The following is a 23,332-nucleotide window of genomic DNA, read 5'->3' as shown; positions in this document are numbered from 1 at the left end:
CTTAACTTTATTTAAGGCTATGCAGCACCTAATGTTGTGGTCTAATGATAATATCTCTTATTGAAGTATGAAGTTTCAGATTAACATTTAGAGTAGAATATCGTTGTATAAAAAAGTATAACTTTGTCCAATCTACATGCACCAGTGTCATTATTTCGCCTTCAGAAATGTAAATGCTATTAGGTCTCGTTTGTTAGATAAAGCTAGCTTGGGTATGATTGTTCACTATATTAAAGGCATTTTGAAGTAAGAAATGGATACAACTTCCTTATTCTGTCCAAATTGAAAGTTACTCATAAAGAAAAGTTCTCCATTTTGATCCTACAATTTTTGTGGAGATTAATAGGGATATCTTTTCTTCATAAACAACCTTCAACTTGAACAAATATGAAAGTTGTAATTCATTTATTCTTTTTAAATGCATTTAATATAGTGAATAGGCATATCTAAGTAAATCTTTTCTAATGGTATAGTGGTATTCATTTTCATTTGTAAGTAAGAGGTTTTATGTTTGATTTTCACCTAAGACGAATTTGAATCACATTATTGCTACATCATTGTGAGAATTAGCATGCTCCCTCATCACTTAGATGTAGATGGTATCGTTTGTTTAAACAAAAAAAAAAGTAAATATTCTCTAACAAACGAGAGTTATTATTTGAAACACCATTACTTATTAACTTCTCTCCTAAAAATGAGTGTCTCACGTACATAAGTTGGAACCGAAATAAGATTTTCAATTATTAATGATGTTAAATAAATGAATGTAAGGTGGGGCCCAAAGTGAAGAAACCATTTCAACTTCCTTGTGGTATTGTGTGCAATTGTTCATCCCAACTTCTGTTCCTGCGTGCGAAATTTCATATGGAATTATAACACAGTTTGATACGCCACCCAAATTTTGTCAACCATATATTTCAATGTTTTAGTGGGTCTAAATTGTCTTCTGCAACTTCCCACATTTTTCAGTTTTAGTAGTGTTATTAATTTTAAGCACACTAATTAGGAAGAAAGTGATGCGGACAATTTACAATATTACAATAGCAAACTGTGGGTTTGAACTATACCGACATCAAATACGTTCGCTTGTTTAAATTTTAATGAGTCAAGTTAAGTTCCAATCTGACAATATAATATCATATCAAGCGTCTATTAAGAAGAAAAAAATCCTTATAATGTTATTATTTATGTTTTTTCCCATTTAAAATATTTTATTCAAGTATATGATTACAAATAGAAATCGGGTAGGTCTAAATTACCAGAAAAAATGGTTGTTTGATTTGTTTGTTTGTGTTTGTGTGAGCTAGCTAGAAGAGTTATTGGATTGCTTATGCATATGGAAAGTGTTTATACCATATTTAGGGCCTCGTATTTAGATCTTATACAAATACTCGGAGGACTTAAATGTAATTATGTGATAAAGAAAGGGCCTCACTCTCACCCTCAGAGGCCAATCCTTAGGCCATATCATCACCCTCTCAGAGCTCTCATCCTCACAGAGAAGTTCTCTCTCTTTCTCCCTCTTCAACTCTTACAGAAAAATACAATCAGTGTGGACGTAGCCCGAACCTTGGGGTGAACCACGATATATCTTGTGTTATTTACATTTCTTGTAGATTCACGGTCGGATTTACGTTGTTCCAAGACCTTCGGTTTTGTGCATCAACAGAAAGAAAATAAAAAAGGTTTTGCTTTGCCTATTTAGACCATCTCCAACCTTTGGGTTAAAACCTAAAAATTTTAGTCCATAAAATTTAGGTTTTAGCCAATAAATAACTTTTCTGATCCAACACTTCTGGCCTAAATTTTTTAGATTGAGATTATTAAAAAATAAATTTAGGCTAATTTTTTATTTTAAAGTAATTTAAAAAAAATTATATACATTATCATAATTTAATTTTATGAACATTTTAACCTAAAAATATTTAAATTCTGATAAATATTGACAAATCACTAAATTTGGGTGCATTTTGAGTTAAATATATTTTTTTAATTATTTTAGCTGTTGGATTCAAATTTGGGCTGTTAGATATTTTTTTTACCGTTAAATTTAATTATATTCGATCTCAACCGTTGGATTTAACAAATCCTAGGAGCCATGCCCATGTGGGTGGAGTCCCGTTGGTACCCACACCATTTTCTGAGCTAAATCCTAGGGGGATTTGGCTTTTAGCTTTTAGCCCACACATTTAGTATGAATTAGGTTAGATATAGGAGGAGAATAAAACCTAAAAAATAGGATTTAACCCAAGGTCGGATTTGGTCTTAGTAGGGTTTCTTTTGGGGCTAAAACTCGATGGCTTTGAAGAACGATCCATGAATATTGCTGTGTCCCATTATGTCATGGAAAAGCTTTGTCCTCTTTCCAGAATGGACCACTTTTATCCCAAATGAAAATTGATGGCAAGTAGGAACATATTCTTTGATGAACTAAATCAAGTAAAAGTTTACAAAAAATTTGCCTAATCCAATCCCTGTCACTGTCGAAAAAGCAGCCTGGGAAGGACCTAGGCACTAAAGGCCGTCCCGATTAGGGTCTAGCTATTTAGAAATTTGTTGAAGTCTTTAGACAGCGATTAGGTGGTCTAGGAAGCCCTAGGCGTTTCACTTTTTGTTTGTTGGCTACCCGTGAGGTGCCCTGTTAACTCGAGGGTCTTGGGGCGTGTTTAAAGTGACGTAGTGAATATATTTCAAACATCATATCTCACTTGATCAGGGTTTTATCATTTATCAATCGCTTTAATGTCCTACTTAGTTACAAGCCTACGTTACCAAACTCAACTGTTTCATTTTTTGTTGCTTTACATTATTCTTTTTAGATTAAAGGGTTCGAAGATAATTTTCTTGTAAAAGAATTCTTGACTTTCTTTCTTGTAAAATAACTCTATATATATATATATATATATATAGGAATTGCTTAAGGGGAGGGATCCCCATTTTTTCAAAAAAATGGGGACACGCTCCACACCGTTGGATTTGAATTAAATGAAATCCTGTGGTTGAGATTCTATGGCCTGTGTTTTAATCTCAACCACACAATTTCATTAAAGTCAATCTAACGGTGGGGAGCGTGTCCCCATTTTTTTTGAAAAAATGGGGATCCCTCCCCTTAAGCTCCCTGTATATATATATTACTTTATGTATTCATTCAATTGTGGTACTTTATAATTTATATGTTCTTTTATTTTGTATTTATGTTTCCAATACAAGTGTGTGTGTATATATAATTAATTAATTTAAATATAGTTGTGTGAGTAGTCACTTATGTATATATTTTGATTATTATATATAATAAATCTAATTAAAATTAAATAAAAATCCGTCTAGACTCCTGCACGTGCAAACTAGAGCCTGTCGCTTTTTAGAACCTTGATCCCGGTATAATAGTATTAATTCATGATTGAGATATGATTAGAATTGAACCCTAAAAATCTATTATTATCATCTTAACTCGTTTTACGACGCTCTTCTTCTTTATTTGGTCTAAGATGGTAACACCAAACACGACTCAGACACAATTTTTACCATAATGAATCCCATGAGCAAAAGCTCCTTTATCAATCTAGACGTAGAAGGATCAAACCCCACCAAACTTGTAGATTCCGTCTTACGTATATAATGTATATATGGTATGTAGTGTGTACTACTTACAAGGTTATCATTCTGTAGCTCTTGGCTTTGACCAAAAATAGAGACGCAAGCTGTCGTCACTTCTCAGTTATGCAGCCTTATAGCTGCAATAGCAACAGTAAATCTCATTATATAACCGATAGCGTAGCACATCATGGTACGACTGATATTTGGGACCTTAGCGTGCACAGAAAGGAAGGTGTTCTTCTAGGGTTCTACCTTCACAATTGATCCTAAGCGACATTTTTATGACCTAAAAACCTTAGCCAACACTATATCGATCGATCGATCGCGCATCTTCTGTCATGTCGGATGGTAGCACCCAAGCTTTTGGCCTCGGCATGGCCCGGCAAGAGATGCAACAACGCACCATGCATGTATCATTACTAGAATGAATGCAATCGAGTACTGCAGTATCAATGCCTCTTGGCATGGGGTCACATATATTCTTCCTTTAGTATAGAAATTATTGTTGCTCAAAAGTGGCACGTAAATGGGTTTCTAAAACAATGTAGACATGCTTCAATGTGTAGTGTGGGCATCACATTGCACCTAACTCTAAAAGTTGTTTGGATATATTGGGGAATCCTTCAACAATGAGCTTTGTTTTACAACTAATTTAGGGTTTAAATTGCTCATCGAGTCTCTTTCACTCAATATGCATGCATGTGAAGAAGCACTTGGTATGTTGTGATTATGCCCCTCAACACGATAGCTTCTAAACAGAGCAAGCTTACATTAAACGAGTTCACTGTTACATGTCATTTTGGTTCTATTATATATTATTATGTGGATAAAAACTTACATATGACATTATATTATTAAAGGATAACATATATATCCCTCTTGCTTTTGAAGGGTGGCGTATCTTTCTCTCTCTCAAATTCTCAATCAGTCATAAGCACACAACAAAAGTTAATTTAAGATGTGGAGAGGTTTACATCAGCCAGTCATTGTCATTCTCTCTTAAGTTGCGAGGTCAATAAGCGAAATCCATGACTTCTCAGAAATTTGCATCACTTGCTTATATACATATCCAATGAGTTCAGAAAACAATCATGTGAATGTAAAACAAGAACTAACGACCGACCATGCCCTAGAAGTTATCTTAAAATCAAAATAACCCCTGATGATGCAACTTTGCTTGTGATTGTGGCTAATTAATCCTTCCTAATTAACAAAAAAGAAATTGAATTAGAGGTATGTCTGTCCTGCGAAACGTGGTTGTCGTGATGTTTTTCGAGGCTGAAGACGACGAAATATGTATTAAAATAAATTATTTAATCGTATTATAGTTGCTCCTGTAGACTGTTGCTAGTTAATTAATTGTTATTAACTCTTAATTAGTGTGTGCTCTTATGTAAAAAATTTATGTTAGTACTGTCGTTGAAGACTCAAGTGAGGTCTTATATATTAATTAATTTAGTCATCTGACTGGGGGATAACTTGCATCAGAAGACGAAAATTATTTAGATGTTTATGCAGCACGCAACGCAACCACGTATGCAATTGCATCGCAGGGATCATCAACAAGTCAAAGTCACCATTTTGTATTAATTTTATTGTTAAAAAGAAGAACTTCTTCATGAACGTGGGAGCATCAACTTCTTCATTGATGTCACATTGCTAATCTTATAATTTCTTACAAAGTTAAGACCCAGAATTTTGCGCAAATCTCCTCTCGCAACGTATGGATGTGGGATCATCAACTCCGTTCCTGTGGTCTTTTGAGGAATGGGAAAAATTGTTGGAATTCTATGAAAGAGTCTTCGAAGTCAGGATGCATGCAAGTTTTGTACGATTAGGTGGAGTGGCACGAGAATTGCCTCTTAGTTTATGTCAAGATATTGATTCCTTCAATATTTCAGTAAAATATGAATCATATAATATTATAGATACATAAAATCATCCATGCACTCAGATTTTTCCGCGATGCTAATTCACGTTGCAAGTGATGTTGTGGTGCGAATGACGTACTTATCCTTCTCTAATTAGTGTTAAATCAATGTCTAAGTCATTAGATCCGTGTTCACAATCTATACGATCGAGTTCAACTGCACATGAAATATGTCACCAAGATCAGCCATCACACACATAATTAATTAAAAGATTTGGACAACAGTTTTGGTCGGTAATATGGCACTAATCAATCTGATTAAGATCAACCAATTTGTCACTTAGCGTTAGCGTAACAAAGCCATGGCTGGACCCAAAACTGAAAAGATATAAGTCTACAGTAACGAGGCATGTGTAGATAGCCAATTCACTGATTCTAATTATTATTATTTTAAAAAGGAATCATTTGATGGGTTCGCCACAACAATTTATCCTTTTGGGGTTCAGGAAGGTTTTCAAATGCATTTTAGCTTTCACTGGCCACCATCGTGCGATTCACCAACGTCGAAAATCGAACTTAAGATATACCGTGTGGAATTTGAATATGAAATTCATTCTCAATTACTAGGTCACACCGTGGTGTTTACTGGTTCTAATTATTTCAAGTCCATAGCATTAGCCACATGTAAACCATTAAAACGACATATGTACGATGTCACACCAACCTTAAAAGGCTTACCCCAAATTGATTGATGCCATTGCCACCTTAGCCTAAGAGGCAAAAGATTAAGCCAAGTGTGTGAACATGCAATTAGCCTAATAGCCTCCTTTCCAGATTAGCACAGCGATATAATTTGTTCTTGGACCAAAGCACCCACAGTGCGAATGCTTTACATCATGGAGATTTAAATTAATTGTTAATTAATTAACCCTTGATTTTGATGTTTTAGTTTCTTGAGTCTAGATTAAGATTGAGTTAAGCAATAATTATAAATTCAAATTACCAAAAAGAGAAGAAAAAATATATAATCATACGATGGTGGTAAGAGAAATACTGAAATACCTATGTGACTCTTCCTAGCCTCCAAAAATGTGAGTTGCCATGGCAAAGCACCAACTGATTCCTTTTTTGCTAAAAATAAAATAAAAATTAAAGGATACTATTGTTAAATTGTTAATCTGAAAGGTGCATGCATGCTTGTGGCAAATGGCCTCAATGCAGCAATCATTTTCTACCAAACTATTACAAATGGACAAGATTTGTGTTCCACCAACTCCACATCCTCAAGCCTTATCCAAATCCTCATTCCCATATCCAAGTTGTAGGAGTTTGGAAGTTTTTTTTAATTCAATTTTTGTTCATGTCCCCACTCACAAATGTGAAATATATGTATATCCACGTTAGTAACTTGGTTTGCAAAACTTTCACAGCTCACAACTTGTACCACCATGCCCTAGGGTACGAAATGAGTAATCAACGTACAGATGGAGGCCGATAGAGACATCATATAAGGTTTTGACTCCGATGTAAAGTTTTGGGTGCATGTGACGGTAATAGTATGGTGATTTTCAGACGGAACAGATCAAAAGCAACGTTTTCATCTTTTATTACAAAATTTTAAAATTTGATTGGATCGGTTCACATTTTCAAATTCAGAATTTTTTTTAGAATAGGAGTAATCTTGAAAGTTTTGGAACACAATTTAGAAATTTATATCTTTTGCAAGTTTTTTAATATTCCCGAACTTTCTCATACATGCATTTTATTATTTTTTTCATTGGTATATGCTTGTGTATAAATTGATTTCATTTTGTGGTATAACATATATAGGAGTAGGATGCTTGTGCTTTTTTTATATATGTGTATGATTAATATAAGAACAATGACCAAAATGTATCCACGACTAACAATAAAATACAAAAGATGATTACAAAATACATAATTTTAATAAATAAATTTAAAAATAAAAAAAATTCAAAATTTTTAATTGAATAAGGTCTAAACACTTAGGAAAACTTCATGTCGAAAATTCGGAGTTCTCGAAATCTATAAAATGCATACCAATTTTCATTCTAATTTGTCAAAATAAAAAACACTATTTTAACTTGCATCCCTAGATAATATTATTTGCATGAGTGACATAATTAGTTTATTCCTTATAATAGAATGTTAAAAAAGTACGTGTGTAACATGAACAACTAAATTAGTAACACTGCATAATAATATAACAAATTTTGTTTTTTTGAAAAAAAATGCCTCCTACATCATAATCCCCAACAATAATACTTGCACGAAAATTTGAAACTTACAAAGTGGTTTATATGTATGTGACAACTTCCACGTTTAATCCAACAAGAGAAAAGATTAGACACGTATATATTTCTGATAAAAGGTTGTGAAACTTTCACAACTCTCAAGTTGCACCACCATGCCTAAGAGTATGAAATGTGTAATGAATTGATAGGGGCAGATAGAGACATCATATATATTAGGGTTTTTACTGTGATGAATCTTTTTTTGTGCATGTAATCATAAAACCATCACGTCTTTTTGTCGTATCCTGGTCCGGGTCCACCACATCCCGGGCATGTTTCATCACCGTAGCACGATATTGTTCGCTTTGGACTTGCCATTCCCTCACGGTTTTGTTTTTGGGAACTCACGAGCGACTTCCCAGTGGGTCACCCATCTTGGGAGTGCTCTGGCCTCTTTCTCGCTTAACTTCAGACTTCATACGGAACCTGAAGCCAGTGAGCTCCCAAAAGGCCTCGTGCTAGGTAGGGATGAGAACATACATTTAAGGATCACTCCCCTGGGCGATGTGGGATGTTACAATCCACCACCCTCAGGGGCCCAACGTCCTCGTCGGCACACTTCCGGCCAGGGATTGGCTCTGATACCATTTGTCACATCCCGACCTGGGGTCACCACACCTCGGGCCCATTCCACCACCGTAGCACGATATTGTCCGCTTTGGGCTTACCATTCCCTCACGGTTTTGTTTTTGGGAACTCATGAGCGATTTCCCAGTGGGTCACCCATCCTGGGAGTGCTCTGGCCTCTTTCTCGCTTAACTTCGGAGTTCTTACGGAACCCGAAGCCAATGAGCTCCCAAAATGCCTCGTGCTAGGTAGGGATGAGAATATACATTTAAGGATCACTCCCCTGGGCGATGTGGGATGTTACACTTATAGTATGAGCGTACGTGTGAATAATTTTTCGTAGAGTAGAATGTTAATAGTTTAAATATGTATTATAACATAAATGAGTTGACAACATCACAAGGTACTATTACGACTCAACCGGTTTACAAACTTTGTCGTATATCACACTTACTATCAATTAACTTAAAAGATACTAGGCATTAGTTAGGCGGCAAAATGGGAACTAGTGTGTAGGCGGTTAGACTGGGCCTAGGCAGGCTAGGAAATTTAAAGTAAATTTATTATATTTCGCATAAATAAGTACCTATTCATATTTAAAAAAATAAAATAGATAACTATATTGGGATACATAAATTGCAAAATAAAATGATATATAGATCATAGAGTATTAAAACAATATTGAAAACATGTGATTCAAGCATATAATGAGTGTTTGTCCAAGTATTCAACAAATCTCTTACATTTTATTAAAAATAAAATGCAAAATTAAAATTATCGATCTTATGTCTAAATGAGAGTCGCGACCTAGACGGGTGCCTAGGCAGGGGCGCAGCCACCAAGGGACTAGGGTCCTAGGCTCATCCTAACTTATGTGAAAGGTGTATGAAATCAACCAACGGCACCAAGTTTTTATTTGCAGAGGTGTGAACCTCATGGAAGAAAATGAAGCAAACAACGTCATTAGGCTGTTTTGGTTTTAAATTTTGTTTGACTGTTTAATGAAACAATGAGTTTGGCAGGGGAGTTTTAAAAGAGACGTGCAATTTTAAATGGAAAAAGCAACCTCACTACTAGTTCGATTTTCTCATCTAAGAGTAATATACACCCTATAATTTTCTAAAGCAAACCACCTTCTTTATTTGCAGACCTCTTCCCCTTATCCTTCTTTTTCTTACTTCTTTGTATTTTCTTTAGCCTTGCACAATCTATCTCTTACTTGGTTGTCTGGGTTTGTACATATTTTTCTTCTTAGTATTGAATTTAATAGAGGCCTTTCGGTTTTGTGAAGATTACACAAATTGCATATATTAACATGTTATAAATTCAATCTTTATCCACTCGCATATATATATATATATATAGATACATGTGTGTGAAAGGCCCATCTTCACTCAAAATTCTGGCTCAGCCACTGTGCCTAGGTGAGAATTTTTAGAATGGTGCATGACGTTATACTTGCATGAAAATTTGAAACTTACAAAATGGTTTATGTATGTGCCGAACTTCCACGTTTAATTCACGAGAAAAAAGAAGAAGATAGGCATGTACACATTGTATGGTAAGAAGTTGTTTGGATTGAATAAAGTAAGGTCCTACTCTTACCCAATTTTTTGATGGAGATTTAGTCCGAGAACATGATGAAAAATAAGATCCTTCGTAAGACTTGGAAAGTTTGGCTTTTCCGTCACTCATGCAGGCGGCCTAAATAAACTAAAAGCCAATAAACATGTTTTTCATGCTGCTTCCATGAGAACTAAGCATATATCATGGGGATTTAAACCAAATTAATTTGAAACTTCGTTTATAAATAAAAAATAATCATGTGTTAACATTTTGTGTATGTGCTTTCTTTAAGTGAAATTTTAATGAATTATCCGATCGGTGGCAATTTGGCGATTATGCAATCGAAGTTATCTGGACACATGCACTTGCTGACATACTTTTCAACATACGTGAGCGTTACTGCTCTATGTAAAACCCCACATGCATTAAATAGTATACTAATAAATGTGTTAATTTTATGCGTTCCTCTTTTGTTTTTTATTTTTTTTTTATTTTTTTTTATCAAGTGTTAATTTTGTGCGTTCAAGTAACATCACTCTTAAATAATTGTCTTATATGCATATTTCGTTAGAAATAACGGAATCTGCAAAAAACCCAAAAACTGGTCATCGTCTACATTCGTTCCAGATTTCGTAAAAAATCATCCCAAAAGTGATTAAAATCTTAGAATTAAGTCTCGACGCCCACCTAAACTCGTTTTGGGACAAATGGGGACGGATTCCACCAATTTTTTCTTTCTTTCTAAAGTTGTATACATATTCCCCCACTTATTTATTCAAAATACTATTGCAGATAAAACCTAACCTTTTGATTCTTTTTAATGTATAAAAAATACTAAGGCGTGTTTGCTTATAAAGAATAGATTTGCGAGTATTATTTTTAGAGTGCTACTAGACTCATTCCAGTGTCTTATTTCTCTATCCATATTACAATCCCACCCACTACAAAATGTTAAAAACTTGAAATGTTATATTCCCACCAACTGTTATTCTTAAAATAACCTTTATATTGAAATTATTTTTATTTTTATTTTTATTGAGTAAAACAAAATCTACAAAGACACAATTCAATTGATCAAGTGCACAATGAGGATCACATCTATACAATACATTTTACACAATTCCCAGTGTCTTCTCCATCCTCCAGCACGCCACCCACCCTGAGAACACCGTGTTCCACTTCTTGCACCTCCCACAACAATCGGCACGTGGATTGTGGACAGACAAGCCTTTATCCTAGTTTTCAAGGTTATTTGCTGGTACTAACAACAAAAACAAACACCTCCCACAACAATCGGTACGTGGATTGTGGATAGACAAGCCTTTATCCTAGTTTTCAAGGTTGCTTGCTGGTACTAACAACAAAAACAAACAGATCAAATTAAAATGGCCAAAGGTACAGGGGACTTGATTTTTTGAAGATTTAGAGAGGTGGGTTGTTCTAGAAGATGGAGAAAAACGAACCTGACAACCTATAGGGCATGGGTTTTTCTTTTCTTTGGTCTTATATGTCATATTACAAGAAAGTAAATTTGGTATTAAATTTTTATTAAAAGATGGGTGGGAAAATAAGACGATTGGATAAGTTTATCACCACTCTATTTTTATTCATGTGTTTATTAAAAAATAAATAGTAAAAAGTAGGTATATCTCATACCCATTGTATTCCTTCTATATCTGAAAAATTAAGGTACGAGATAATCAGAGAAAATGGTTTATCCTATACCCGTTCATTCTTATCCCCACACCGAGTAAACATATGCTAAATTATTATTATCTTGTCTATTCATATTGCAACAAAAAAAATACACGCGAATAACGTTTCTCTCGACTATAAACTAAAACGGATTTGTTTTCTTAACTATACAAATAAATGGATGTTAAAAATCCAGTGTGCCCAACTTGATCTAATTAATTATTGTGTGTTTTGACCATCCTAGTGATGAATATAAATTACAGAATTTGGTTATAATACTTACATGTTCCTTTACTGTTACTAAAAAATGTGATGGAAGAACTCGATTATCCTGGAGTTTATCATTTTATTTTTTTTCATCTATTTCTAGGGTACAATATTTAATAATAGAGAATGTAATACATCATTATTAATGCACCAATTATAAAAATTTGAAGAAACAACAAAAGATTCGACATTGTCTTGCACATATTAAGTTTTGATTATAAAACGTTATTGTAACAATAATGCTATCGTATTACATTTACTTACAACAACCTCACACAAATATATAGTGCTCACTTGTATTAAAAAAACGATTCAAATAACATCGAACCTTTCAATTCTAACTTTCATGACAATTTAAGGCCAACGGTTGTGATGTTAGTTAGTGGTGAAATGCCTTGGTGGATCGAGCTCTACTATTTAACCCACTCCTTCAGTTTCAGCTCTTCCATCTCTATAATTTAGATGAATTTTATCATTGCTTATTCAATAATTTGTAATAATCTTTTTTTAGAAATTATTAAAAACTCCAAGGAGAATTATAAATAAAAGAATTTGGGAAAAAAATTCCAAGGTGAATTCGGCAGAACAATAGGGCGTACTGTACGGGGCCTGCACCGGCTGGCCTAAAGCTCAGTCTGGGGTCCACAACGAGTCTTTTGACCAGACCTTTCGTCTCACCCCAAATCGCTAAAACCGGAGAGAGCATCCTATTTATTTCCAGAAAGGGCTCCCTTTCTCATATTCCTACTAAATCAAGGATTCGTGCTGTTAAAATTTAATTTAACTGCTGAAGTTATTATAACTTTTAAAGTGTGTCTTTATTTGTAGTCGTTGGATTAAATTTTAACAACATAGATTTCTTGATTTGGCGGATTAGGAGGATCAGATCCCTTTTCTTTATTTCCCACTAAAAATTAATTTTTTTTTAACAATCGATATTATTTATACTAAGGGGAGGGAGTGTGTTTAGCTTCACAATGAGCTAGCAATAATGTGGTTTAAATTCATATTTGACGAGAATAGTACCTAAGACTTTTCACTAATAAGTGAAATGAATATCACTAGACGTGGTACTAAGGGCTGGTTTGGTATTGCTGTGCTTTAAAAAAAAACTGCTTCTGCTGTGCTGTGAGAATAAGTGGCTGTGAAATAAAGCTGTAGAGTGTTTGGTAAACTTTTTTGTAAAAATGCTTTTGAAAAAAAAAAAACAGTATCATAGTGTTTGGTAAACTTTTATGTAAAACAAATGTAAAAAAAATTGGTTTTTCAAAGCTGGGTTTTGCAGCTTCTTGTTTTTGGCTTTTTTTTCACCAAAAACTGTGAAAAAAAGCTGAAGCTTAATGTTTATTAAACACAAAAAAAGATCCCAACTTTTTTCAGAATCACCTTAATATCAAATCAGGCCTAAGTAGCACTACTCAAAATTAATTAAACCAAATAGAAAACTTAATCAAGGATTAATAACTAATTCTCTTCAAATCAATCTCGCGGGCCCCACATACTGGCTTGTCGTTTGGTCTCCCTCCTTCCCCGTGTATATAAGTGCGTCCAGACGTCATCGTTCTCGACTTTTATCTCCACCCTCACAAAACCCACAAACATCCAGACAACCACCGTTTCCATACGCACAGAGAAAGATAGAGCTTGGATTATGTGAAGATTCTGCAGAAGAAGAAGAAGAAAGCCAAACATGGAGGCGGCGACGCTGCAAAGAAAAAAGCTCAGAAGCTCCCGCCGATCAAACGCAGCCGCGAAGTCGGATTTCTTCGACGGCCTGCCCGACGATCTCGTTGTCTTCGTCCTCTGCAAGCTCAGCTCCTCCGCTTCCTCGCCGTCCGATCTCATCAACGTCCTCCTCACGTAAGCGCCGTGAACTCGGATTTCTTCTTTTTTTTGCTTGCTCTTGATGAATTTGTCGGTTTAATTTTTGGAAAATAAAATAAAATATAGGTGTAAGAGATTGAACCGGTTAGGACTCCACTCTCTGGTATTATCACAGGCCGGTCCAAAAGCATTTGCAATCCGGGCCAAGAACTGGTCCGATTCTGCCCACCGGTTTTTCAAACAGTGCGTCACCGCCGGTAACATCGAAGCTTCCTACACTCTCGGAATGGTCAGTCGCTTAATTTTATCTATTTATTTTCTTTTCTTTTAATTTTTGTAATTTTCTTTTATTTTTGGAAAATAATTTCGCTTTTTTCGCTACAGATCCGATTTTACTGTTTACAAAACCGAGGGAGCGGGGTGTCGCTCATGGCGAAAGCCGCCATGAGAGCCCACGCGCTGGCGCTGTACTCGCTCGCCGTGATTCAGTTTAACGGCAGCGGCTACTCCAAGAATGATAAGGACCTGCGCGCTGGCGTGGCTCTCTGCGCTCGAGCCGCTTCCCTCGGCCACGTCGACGCGCTTCGCGAGCTCGGCCATTGCCTCCAGGACGGTTACGGAGTCAAGCAGAACGTCACCGAGGGACGCCGCTTGCTTGTCCAGGCCAACGCGCGGGAGCTCGCGTCCGTTCTACGCTCCTCCGCGGCGTGGCGGTCCCACCATTACCAGCACTTCTACGCCTGCCTGACGGGTCTGGTCAGCTGCCCGCTGCTGAGCGACTTCGGGTGCAACGTCCCGCCTCCGGAGCTCCACCCGGCGAACCGGTTTATGAGGGAGTGGTTCGGGTCGGGGCGGTGGATGGCGGGGCAGGGAATGAGGCTGTGCTCGCACGTGGGGTGCGGGCGGCCCGAGACGAGGCCGCACGAGTTTAGGAGGTGCTCGGTTTGCGGGACGGTGAATTATTGCTCGCGTGGGTGCCAAGCGCTGGATTGGAAGCTGCGACACAAAGTCAAGTGTAAGCCGATCGAACGGCGGCTGGCGGTTGACGGTGAGGCAGTGGAGGAGTTGGGGGGACTGGTGGAGGGTGAAGAAGGTGACAATATGGCCGTTGGTTAATGAATTGATATAATGGAAAAGAAAAATATGCGTTTTTATTTTATATGTTTTTTGTTGTTGGTTAAAAATAAAAATAAAAACTACAGATGTATATTGTGTCATATATAGAAAGGGGTTAAATAGTATTCTGTATTGGACTTTTTTTTTTTTTTTTTTGCCAATTTATACTTGGGGAAGGGAAAAGTTTGGCTAAGGCACACAATAAACAATTTAATTTGGTATCGAATTCACTATTTACGATATTCGAACCTAAGATCTTTTGTATTTCTTACTTACAAGTAAAAAGAAATATAATACTGAGTGGCTATATTGGACTTGATAATAATAGGTTAACCCCACAAAAACAGACACAAATCCTCTTTGGATCTAAGCCTAGGGATCAATACATCCGGACCATTGAAATTTGATCTAACAGCTACAAACAGATAACTCTTCTAAAAGTTATAATAATTGTAGCCATTAAATCAAATTTCAATTGTTTGAATCTATTAATCCCTAGGCTCAGATCTGGAGAAGATCTGTGTCCCAACAAAACATGCATGCAAAACGCAAGGAATATGGAGTTGGAGTTGTTCTATTCTATATGTTGTATTAGTGTGATGGTGTATAATTAGACGTAATAGGATTTGATTAAGTTGTGGTGACTTTTGTTAATTTATGCTGGAGAGTATATTTTTTAACACATAAGGAATCATGTGATGTTACATATTACAAACCACCGTTATCATGTGTTTATTATTAATACGTAAGGAATCGGAATATTGTACTTAATAGAAATAAAAATTTTGTTTTTTGGATAACAAATTAAAATTTTATTTGGTAAATACTTTTAGTTTTTAATAAAATAAAAACTGCAAAACCAAAAAATGTAATTCAAAGCCAAATTCTAGAAAAAAATTTGTATAGAGCTTGGTTTGCCACTAGACTTCATTAAGTGACACTACAATCCACTCAAAACTCGCCACGTTTGTTTTTCCTTAGGTCTTCAGTACTCTCTCCCACTTCTTTCTCTTCCAGTTTTGTTTCTTGCTTTCCTTCAAAAAAAAAAAAAAAAAATTCAACATCCACTCCAATTTTATCATGGAAAGCAACCAAGAATCTGTAAGTTTCATTTCGTTCTTTATACAATAGTTACTTTCATCATGCGAACTTGACATGAATAACCCACATATATAGGCGTATAAAGGTTTTTTTTTTCTCTTAATCATATTTGGCAGAGATGTACTTTCTTGAAAATAGAAAGCTACTAGGATCAAAATAAAGTGAAAGATAACAAATAGGTTATGAAAAAATTAACTCGATAATTTGGAGTGTGCACTTTGGTATTTATAGAGAGGAGAGAAACAGTGGGGGAAGGTATTTGGAGAGAGGAGGGGGAAAGAAAGTAAAGAAATTTTCTAAAGAAAAAAGTGCGGAATTTCATAAAAAGCATGAACCACAACTGGGAGAGAGAAAGGAGTGGGAGATAATGAAGAGAACGACAAAACAAAGTGGAGGGAAGTTTGGGAAGAAAAAAAAAAAGGGGAAAGTAGGAAAAAAAAAGGGGGAAAGAAAAAAATGGAAACATTAGGTTGATATATATAATATATTAATTAGTGAAAAATAATTATGAGAATTTTAAATATAAAAGAATGATAAGATATTATATTTAAGACTTGTCACGTAGGGAGTTTTGAGTGGATTGTAGTGTCACTCAGCGAAGTCCAATGACAAGTCAAGCCCCACACAAGTTTTTCTCATCTGAAACTATTTTCCTTTTTTGTTTTGAAGTGAAAACAAAAAATGAAAAAAGTGAAAATAAAAAATGAAAAATGAAAACGAAATGGTCATACGTTACTGATTTTTAGTCATGTTTTACTGGCCAACCCTGGTAATAATACAACAATTTAACTTGGCTGCTAAATTACGAAATGGTCATAGGTTATTGACTTTTAGTCATGTTTTACTGGCCAACCCTGGTCATAATACAACAATTTAATTTGGCTGCTGAACAATTCAGCAGCCATTCCTGCTTATACTCAATCTCGTGTGAACACATGTTTAAGTTTTGATTGTTTTAATCAAATGTCAAGGTGGTGAAGTTTCATTAGTTGGAAATGGTTGAACAAAATTAACCATATTCTTCCCTGGAATCATACTTTGAACTTTTGTTTAGTTGACAAAATTAAGCTTTTGTTTTTTCAATTTCGTTTTCATCGTAGGCCAGCCAACCGATGAGAGGTATCTAGTGACGAGAGATTTTTCAGTGCTATCGTTATACGAGATGATATACCACTTGTCCTGATATAAATAATGGGATATGTGTGTCAAAAAGTTAATAACTTAAAAATATGTGATGTACCACTCGTGTTCCCGTCACAATTAAAAATTTCTCATCCAGCGACTCTTCAACTTAAATTGCACTAGTCAAACTTAACTGGGTGCTCACAAAACAAACAGATTTAGACCAACTTATGTTTTGGTTTGATTTTTTGGTCCAGAAAACTAAATTTGCACGGACAAAATGATCTGACGGATTGACGTGCGCCAAAAAATTTAGACTTGGATTATCTCTTCTCCAGTCTTCTTTGAATCTAGACCCTTTGAATAAAAGAAAGGGTGTGATATTCACACTCCATTTTACTTCTCACACACATTTAATTTTTGTAAGAAGTTTTAACAAAAAGTTCACGATACTGTTTACTATAACGAAAAACCATATTTTTACACTAAAAAATCAAATCTAATACTATTCACTTTTACCCTTTATTTTGTCATCATCGTTAAAACTCAAAATTTTCAAATTCTTTTCATTAGTTTTTCTTTAAATAAAATCTAATAGTTGGGAGTTGATTTACATATTTAATGAGCCTTATCTTGTTAATTTTATTGATTTTTTTTTTGTCAGAAATTTTATTACTTTTGTTCAATAAAATAAATAAGTATACGGCTCACTGAATATGTGGCTTAATTCCAAACCGTGAGAAACAAACTTTCCATGCACATTACGGTCAACAAATTTGGGAAAGAGTTCTAACCATCAACTTCTTTTTTTCTTATTATTTTTTACACATTTGCTCATGATCAACCAAAAAAAAAAAAAAGGAAAACTGGACTGATCATAAACTACATGATCAAGAGTAGTACATCAAAGATAACGACGGTAACGATGTCAGTAAAAAACACCAATAAATAGACTTATCAAACTCATTTCATGTTACAAGCAACAAGATTCAATCATAGACACCGACAAATAGAGACTTATCAAACTCATTTCATGTTACATGTAGCGGGGTTCAACCATAGACACCGACAAATAGAGACTTATCAAGCTCGGTGGGGTTTTCTAGTGTTGTAGATAATAATCTTCTTGTTGATTCCCTTCTAATCCGTCCTAAAATGACATGAATGGCTTTCCACATCTTCCAAATTTTTCGGGCAGAAATATTGAAATCGGAAGATTGAAAAATCACTTCCATACAATCACAATAGGTTGTTAGGTCTCGTGAGTTCATATGATTCGGTATTTTCTCTTCCATGGTTCAGAACTTAACAACAGACCAGAGTGCAGAATTGAATACAAACATTGTGCCTACAAGTGAGTCATGATTCAAGAGACAACAACCAAATACTAGATGCTTACACTCGGGAGGGGAAAAGGTGTTACGCCGAGCATGAAGGTCCGTTTACCGGTTTATGGTTACGAACGATACAAAATCTAGGGCTCCTCAAACTTGACTAAAATTTGGTTAAGGTATGGTTGATGTTTCCTGACCTGCAATTGAGACGTAAAAACACAGATATCAGTCAAGTTTTCGGCTCCTGTGTTTCTTAAATTTCAGGTAGACGAGCCATGGGCCAACTCCAACAACATAGATAATATCCCCACTTGGCCACCTGCTCAATCCATCAGGTGTGGGGTTTTAATACAAAAGGTCTCGGTATTAGTTAGAGTGGGGTAATTCTATATAAATGGCTTGTTCTCAAGCCTTCTGGCCGGGGTAATTCTATATAAATGGCTTGTTCTCAAGCCTTCTAGCCGATGTGGGACAAATGAATTCTAACACTCCCCCGCACGTGAGACCCCATTTTATGGGTCACACGTGGAGTTCCACACATCGGCAACCACATAGAGCCAAGCCGCCGGGGCTCACCCGTTCGCGCTGGGCCAATGCACATGGCATCTTTTGGCCTACGTGGAGCCAAGTCAGGGCTCACCCATTTGCGCGGGGCCAAAGGGGACCCACCCGTTCACGTGGATGTACGGACCCGTCCCCTGGCTCTAATACCATCTTAAATTTCAGGTAGACGGCCCATGGGCCCACTCCAACAACATCGATACTGTCCCCACTTGGCCACCTGCTCAATCCGTCAGGTGTGGGGTTTTAATACAAAAGGTCTCGGTATTAGTTAGAATGGGGTAATTTTATATAAATGGCTTGTTCTCAAGCCTTCTGGCCGATGTGGGACAAATGAATTCTAACAGTGTTATGGATAAAGGATTTGCAGGTTGACTCAATTGGATAACGCTTTGGAGGTTCACACAAGCAACCTCGTAGACGCATTAGCGTTTTAAAGGGAAAAATTAGCGAAACTATTAGCGACTGCTCATCAAAACTAGGAAACGTCAAGCTGAAGAGATTAAAAGCCTAATGTTCTAATTTCAAAAGCATATGCAAAATCAAAATGAATTTAATAGAACAGTTCAAGATGTGAATGAGACACATACTTTCACACCAGCCAATGATAGTAGTTTATGGGAAGCAATGTAGGCAACTTCTGGATTGTTTAACCTCTTTTCCACAAAATATATAACTTCGGCGACTCCTGACTGCAAATAAGAAGCAATTGGCAGGAAAAACAAACTGGTTAGACACTGGCAACGTCCCACATTGAACGTGCAAATGCTCAGGTTCTTGAAATTTTAAGGCAATAAAACTAGATTACCATCTCTTTACATGCTCATGACCAGAGTTTTAGCGGGTTGGAGAGGGACTAGGAAGGGAGGGGAAGGCGGGAGGTGGGAATGACATAAGCATGGTTATTTCAGATATACAGAAAAATACAAGCACAAGGAAAGCATAGGAAGAACCTGAATGATTATCTTGGCACACTCATTGCAGGGGAACATGGTCACATAAAGCCTCTGCAAAGAAATAGAGAATAAGCTTTCACACAGTACTTTCAGTCACAGAGGGCAACGAAACAGAATAACCACAAAATGGAAAAGAAGAAAATATAGTCAACCATCATTTAAACTTAAGCACATTTTACAACTTGAGTTTCTACCAAACATATCCAAGTAAAAGTCCCTCAGGGTCATCATTTCGTCAAGTTGGTCGAGGACAACATTTTAGTTCGAATCCACATTATAATACTACGTCAGCAGATGGAGATGATATATTCGTAGTTAATGGGAATGGGTAAGTGTAACTAGAAGTAACCTGTCCTGCAGCAGAAGCATGATTCGTGTTTAGGATAGCATTGACTTCAGCATGACAAACATAACTGCAAAACGAAATCAGAAATACTAAGAGAAATAACCAGAGATTTGAAACAAGTATACAATGAAAGCGCAAGCGTTGGATATGATGTGATAGCGGTGGGATGATAAATTTGACTAGTGCAATGGAAATAAAACAGATATTAGATTCCAACTTCAGAATAAGTTCAGAGTAAACAGCAGACCACGAGTCAGAAAATTAATATAAGAAAGCACAAACACTTACGGATACTTTGTCTCCAAAGGATCCCCAGTTCTGGATTTCTGAACAAGAAAGGACAGCTTTACCAATTACTACTGAGTACTGACCATAGCATCATATAATCATTCTTTTTTCTTTGTACAATTTCATCAAATAGCGTAGACAAACCTTTGCCCAAGGAAGCTTGTCATCCGAACAACCTCTCGGGAACCCATTATATCCAATTCCTGAAAAGAGAGAAATTGGCTGGAAGTCAAAGGAAACTACATTCGCAAAAGTTCAATGATCGTAAAAATCATAATCAATGGACAACAAGAGCCATACAATCACTGAACAATATACTGCGATATAATTTATAATTCAACGTAATTTGGATGTAGAGGCCACGTCAACGAATCCCATACCTAGAATTACACCATTTTCACTCACCAAGCATGCTCCAACCTATACACCACAAATACAAAACATAGCACCAATGACCAATCAATATATTGTCTAACTCACCAAGTTCTTATCAGACCACAAATCGAAGAAATGTGCAACACTCTCATTGCTAATTCTCAAATTAATTCCTCCTCATTTAATCACAAATTCATCAGCATGCATACATGAAAAAGCAGAGAAATATGACCTGCCTGTTAGGATCTTTGGATCTTTCAGCTGATAAAAATGCAATTGCCATGAAATAATCATCCCATGATAAATATCTGCAATCAAAACAAAAGAATACAGTTACAAATTAAACACCCAACAATAATACGAGTGAAAATTAACCATTTTTGTAAAAATTTGTAACTAATTACTCATATATTTATTACTGCAATAGAGAAGTCTGACCAAAATCAAAGGGGCTTTATGAAAAGTTGGAATTTTGGACACTAACCCTTCGCGCTTTGAGGGGTCGAAAGGGCTCTGAGAAGAGCATTTCCTGGAAACGACGCCGTTTTTCGACAAATCGAGTTTGGGGGACTGCCTCTTAGGGTTTGAAAAGAAGAAACGGCAAGTGAGCGCAGAGGCCAGGGCACCGAAAACGGCGGCGGTGGAGACCAGGGCGAGCTCGCGGGAGTTCATTGAATTGGAAAGGGAGAAACTTCCGCCGCACTGTCACTTCCCGAGAAAATTTCCAACTTCGAGTTATGGTGGTAGAAGAAATAGCGGGAAAATTAGGTGAATAATTGGGGAAGAAACGGAAACGCGCGGCAAAAAGCGGGTGGTGAATATAGTAATAAAAAAAGTTTGTATTCATTTACCAAAAAAAAAAAAACTTGTATTCTTACAAGTGGTGGTGGAGAGAATTTTCAATGTCGGGAGCATGACCTGGTACACCAAGCTTCCCAATACAAGTGATTGAAAATTTATTTTCAAGTATCAAATCACTTGTCTTATGAAACTTAGTGTAACGGTTCATGTTCCCGACACACAGAAAATCCTCTCGTCTTTGTCAATATGATGTAAATATGGCTTACACATTAGTCCATATAAGAATTTCGAACTCACGCGTCATCAATTTATTGTTAGATATTGCAAACTTCTTGGCTCATTTTGAAAATCATCCTAAACCAGAAGGTTGCATAGTTAAACCTAAAATAACATAAAAATGGGCAAAGAACAATAACCCACAACATAACATTGTTAAAATTGGCCCCCATCTTCGTTAGTTCAGGTCTTGTGTAATGATGGTCTCCCGTGTCCTCATTAGTTTAGATGTGGTGGTGTTTGGGGTGACACTTTTACTTGATTGAAGTGTCTGTTGGTTGTATCCCCATTCATTACCTTGTTCTTGGTTGGTCTACCATGGTGTATGCCTCGTGGTAGGCTTTCTTATTCCTGTTTGGCTTCTTAGCCTTAAAATGTGAAATCCTAGCTTTTAAAAAAACAAAAATAATAATAAATAAAAATAAATAAACAAACAAAAAAATTTTAACGTGACATAAAGGTTTAAAACTGTTTGTCGATTGATAGAAGATGGCGGATTTGAAAATTTGGAAGAACTCTAAACCCATAAATTAACTGAAAACTTTCGAATGAAAAAATTCTTAAAAAACGACAAGTCTCATAATTATTTTCTAAAAAAATCATTGCAATATGATCACTTAAACTACGAGTCTTTTGCAACCATTGTTGTTACTGCTCACATTTTAAAGGGTCACTCCCACTTTTGACTTGCCGTAGGATTGTCCTCCTAGCCACTATCTCCCTAGGAGTACTTTAGGGTTGAAATACATGATAAGAGGTGTAGGGATTGGGGTGGGGTGGGCACTCCAATGAACAAAACTTGATGAAGGTCTTAGTTGGAGGCCATGATAAATTAATCATTGTCCTAAAGTTTGAGTGACCTCCATCACTACCCCAAATGAGGTGGGATAATTTGGGCAGATCCAAAAGGATGACAAGTATAGATTAGGGGCACATACCCTTAGCAAAAGCCTTCCCCAACTCCCAAACTTTCACACCCACCTTGTCCACCCCAAAACCTACAACTTTCCCCTGTAATGCAAGCTTTCCACTCGATTTTGATGGCAGCATCTCAGAGACAAATGGATACCAATAACTAGACCTGGCATTTTGGATCCTACTCGTTAGCCCGACCCGACCCGTTAATATTAGTATTTACGTGGATGCTTAACGGGTCGGATCGTTAACGGATTAATCCGTTAACTAACGGGTCACTTTGGGTAAATCCGTTAGCACCTGTTAACACTAGTTAATTGATGATGTTTTAGTAATTTCAGTAAAGTCTTAACAACAAAATATAAACTCTATGCAAAAAAAAAAAAAAAATTGTTAATGGATGAAACGGGTCGGGTTCGGATGACTCGTTAGCTTAACAA

The 23,332-nt window shown here is 36.2% G+C and overlaps 2 protein-coding genes across 2 annotated transcripts; one reads left to right on the top strand and one right to left on the bottom strand.

Moving 5' to 3' along the window:
- Window positions 1–13,440: 13,440 nt before the first annotated feature.
- LOC103454972 (F-box protein At1g67340-like) lies at window positions 13,441–14,942 on the top strand. Its single transcript, XM_008394562.4, has 3 exons — window positions 13,441–13,737; window positions 13,828–13,990; window positions 14,086–14,942. The coding sequence occupies exons 1-3, from the start codon at window positions 13,568–13,570 to the stop codon at window positions 14,815–14,817; spliced, it is 1,065 nt and encodes a 354-aa protein (XP_008392784.3). The 5' UTR covers window positions 13,441–13,567; the 3' UTR covers window positions 14,818–14,942.
- Window positions 14,943–17,989: 3,047 nt separating this feature from the next.
- On the bottom strand, window positions 17,990–21,834 carry LOC103415158 (uncharacterized). The gene is made up of 9 exons (XM_008353509.4): window positions 21,385–21,834; window positions 21,133–21,208; window positions 20,906–20,945; window positions 20,670–20,728; window positions 20,526–20,563; window positions 20,241–20,304; window positions 19,889–19,942; window positions 19,526–19,627; window positions 17,990–18,571 (listed from the first exon to the last, which is right to left on the bottom strand). The coding sequence occupies exons 1-9, from the start codon at window positions 21,570–21,572 to the stop codon at window positions 18,515–18,517; spliced, it is 678 nt and encodes a 225-aa protein (XP_008351731.3). The 5' UTR covers window positions 21,573–21,834; the 3' UTR covers window positions 17,990–18,514.
- Between the last annotated feature and the right edge of the window lie 1,498 nt (window positions 21,835–23,332).

This window comes from Malus domestica, chromosome 14 (genome assembly GCF_042453785.1).
Source record: "Malus domestica chromosome 14, GDT2T_hap1".
In the NCBI taxonomy this organism is placed as follows: Eukaryota; Viridiplantae; Streptophyta; class Magnoliopsida; order Rosales; family Rosaceae; genus Malus; species Malus domestica.
This window is presented reverse-complemented; position numbering and strand designations above follow the sequence as displayed.

Bases quoted from the DNA above. Each gene is read 5' to 3' on its own strand.
- LOC103415158 (XM_008353509.4), bottom strand. From the start codon at position 21,572: ATGAACTCCCGCGAGCTCGCCCTGGTCTCCACCGCCGCCGTTTTCGGT. The intron at 20,729-20,905 runs GTATGGGATTCG...CTCTCTTTTCAG, and splicing joins TGAAAATGGTGTAATTCTAG to GAATTGGATATAATGGGTTC. The intron at 19,943-20,240 runs GTTACTTCTAGT...ATTTCTTTGCAG, and splicing joins ATGCTTCTGCTGCAGGACAG to AGGCTTTATGTGACCATGTT.
- LOC103454972 (XM_008394562.4), top strand. From the start codon at position 13,568: ATGGAGGCGGCGACGCTGCAAAGAAAAAAGCTCAGAAGCTCCCGCCGA. The intron at 13,738-13,827 runs GTAAGCGCCGTG...AATAAAATATAG, and splicing joins CTCATCAACGTCCTCCTCAC to GTGTAAGAGATTGAACCGGT. The intron at 13,991-14,085 runs GTCAGTCGCTTA...TTTTCGCTACAG, and splicing joins CTTCCTACACTCTCGGAATG to ATCCGATTTTACTGTTTACA.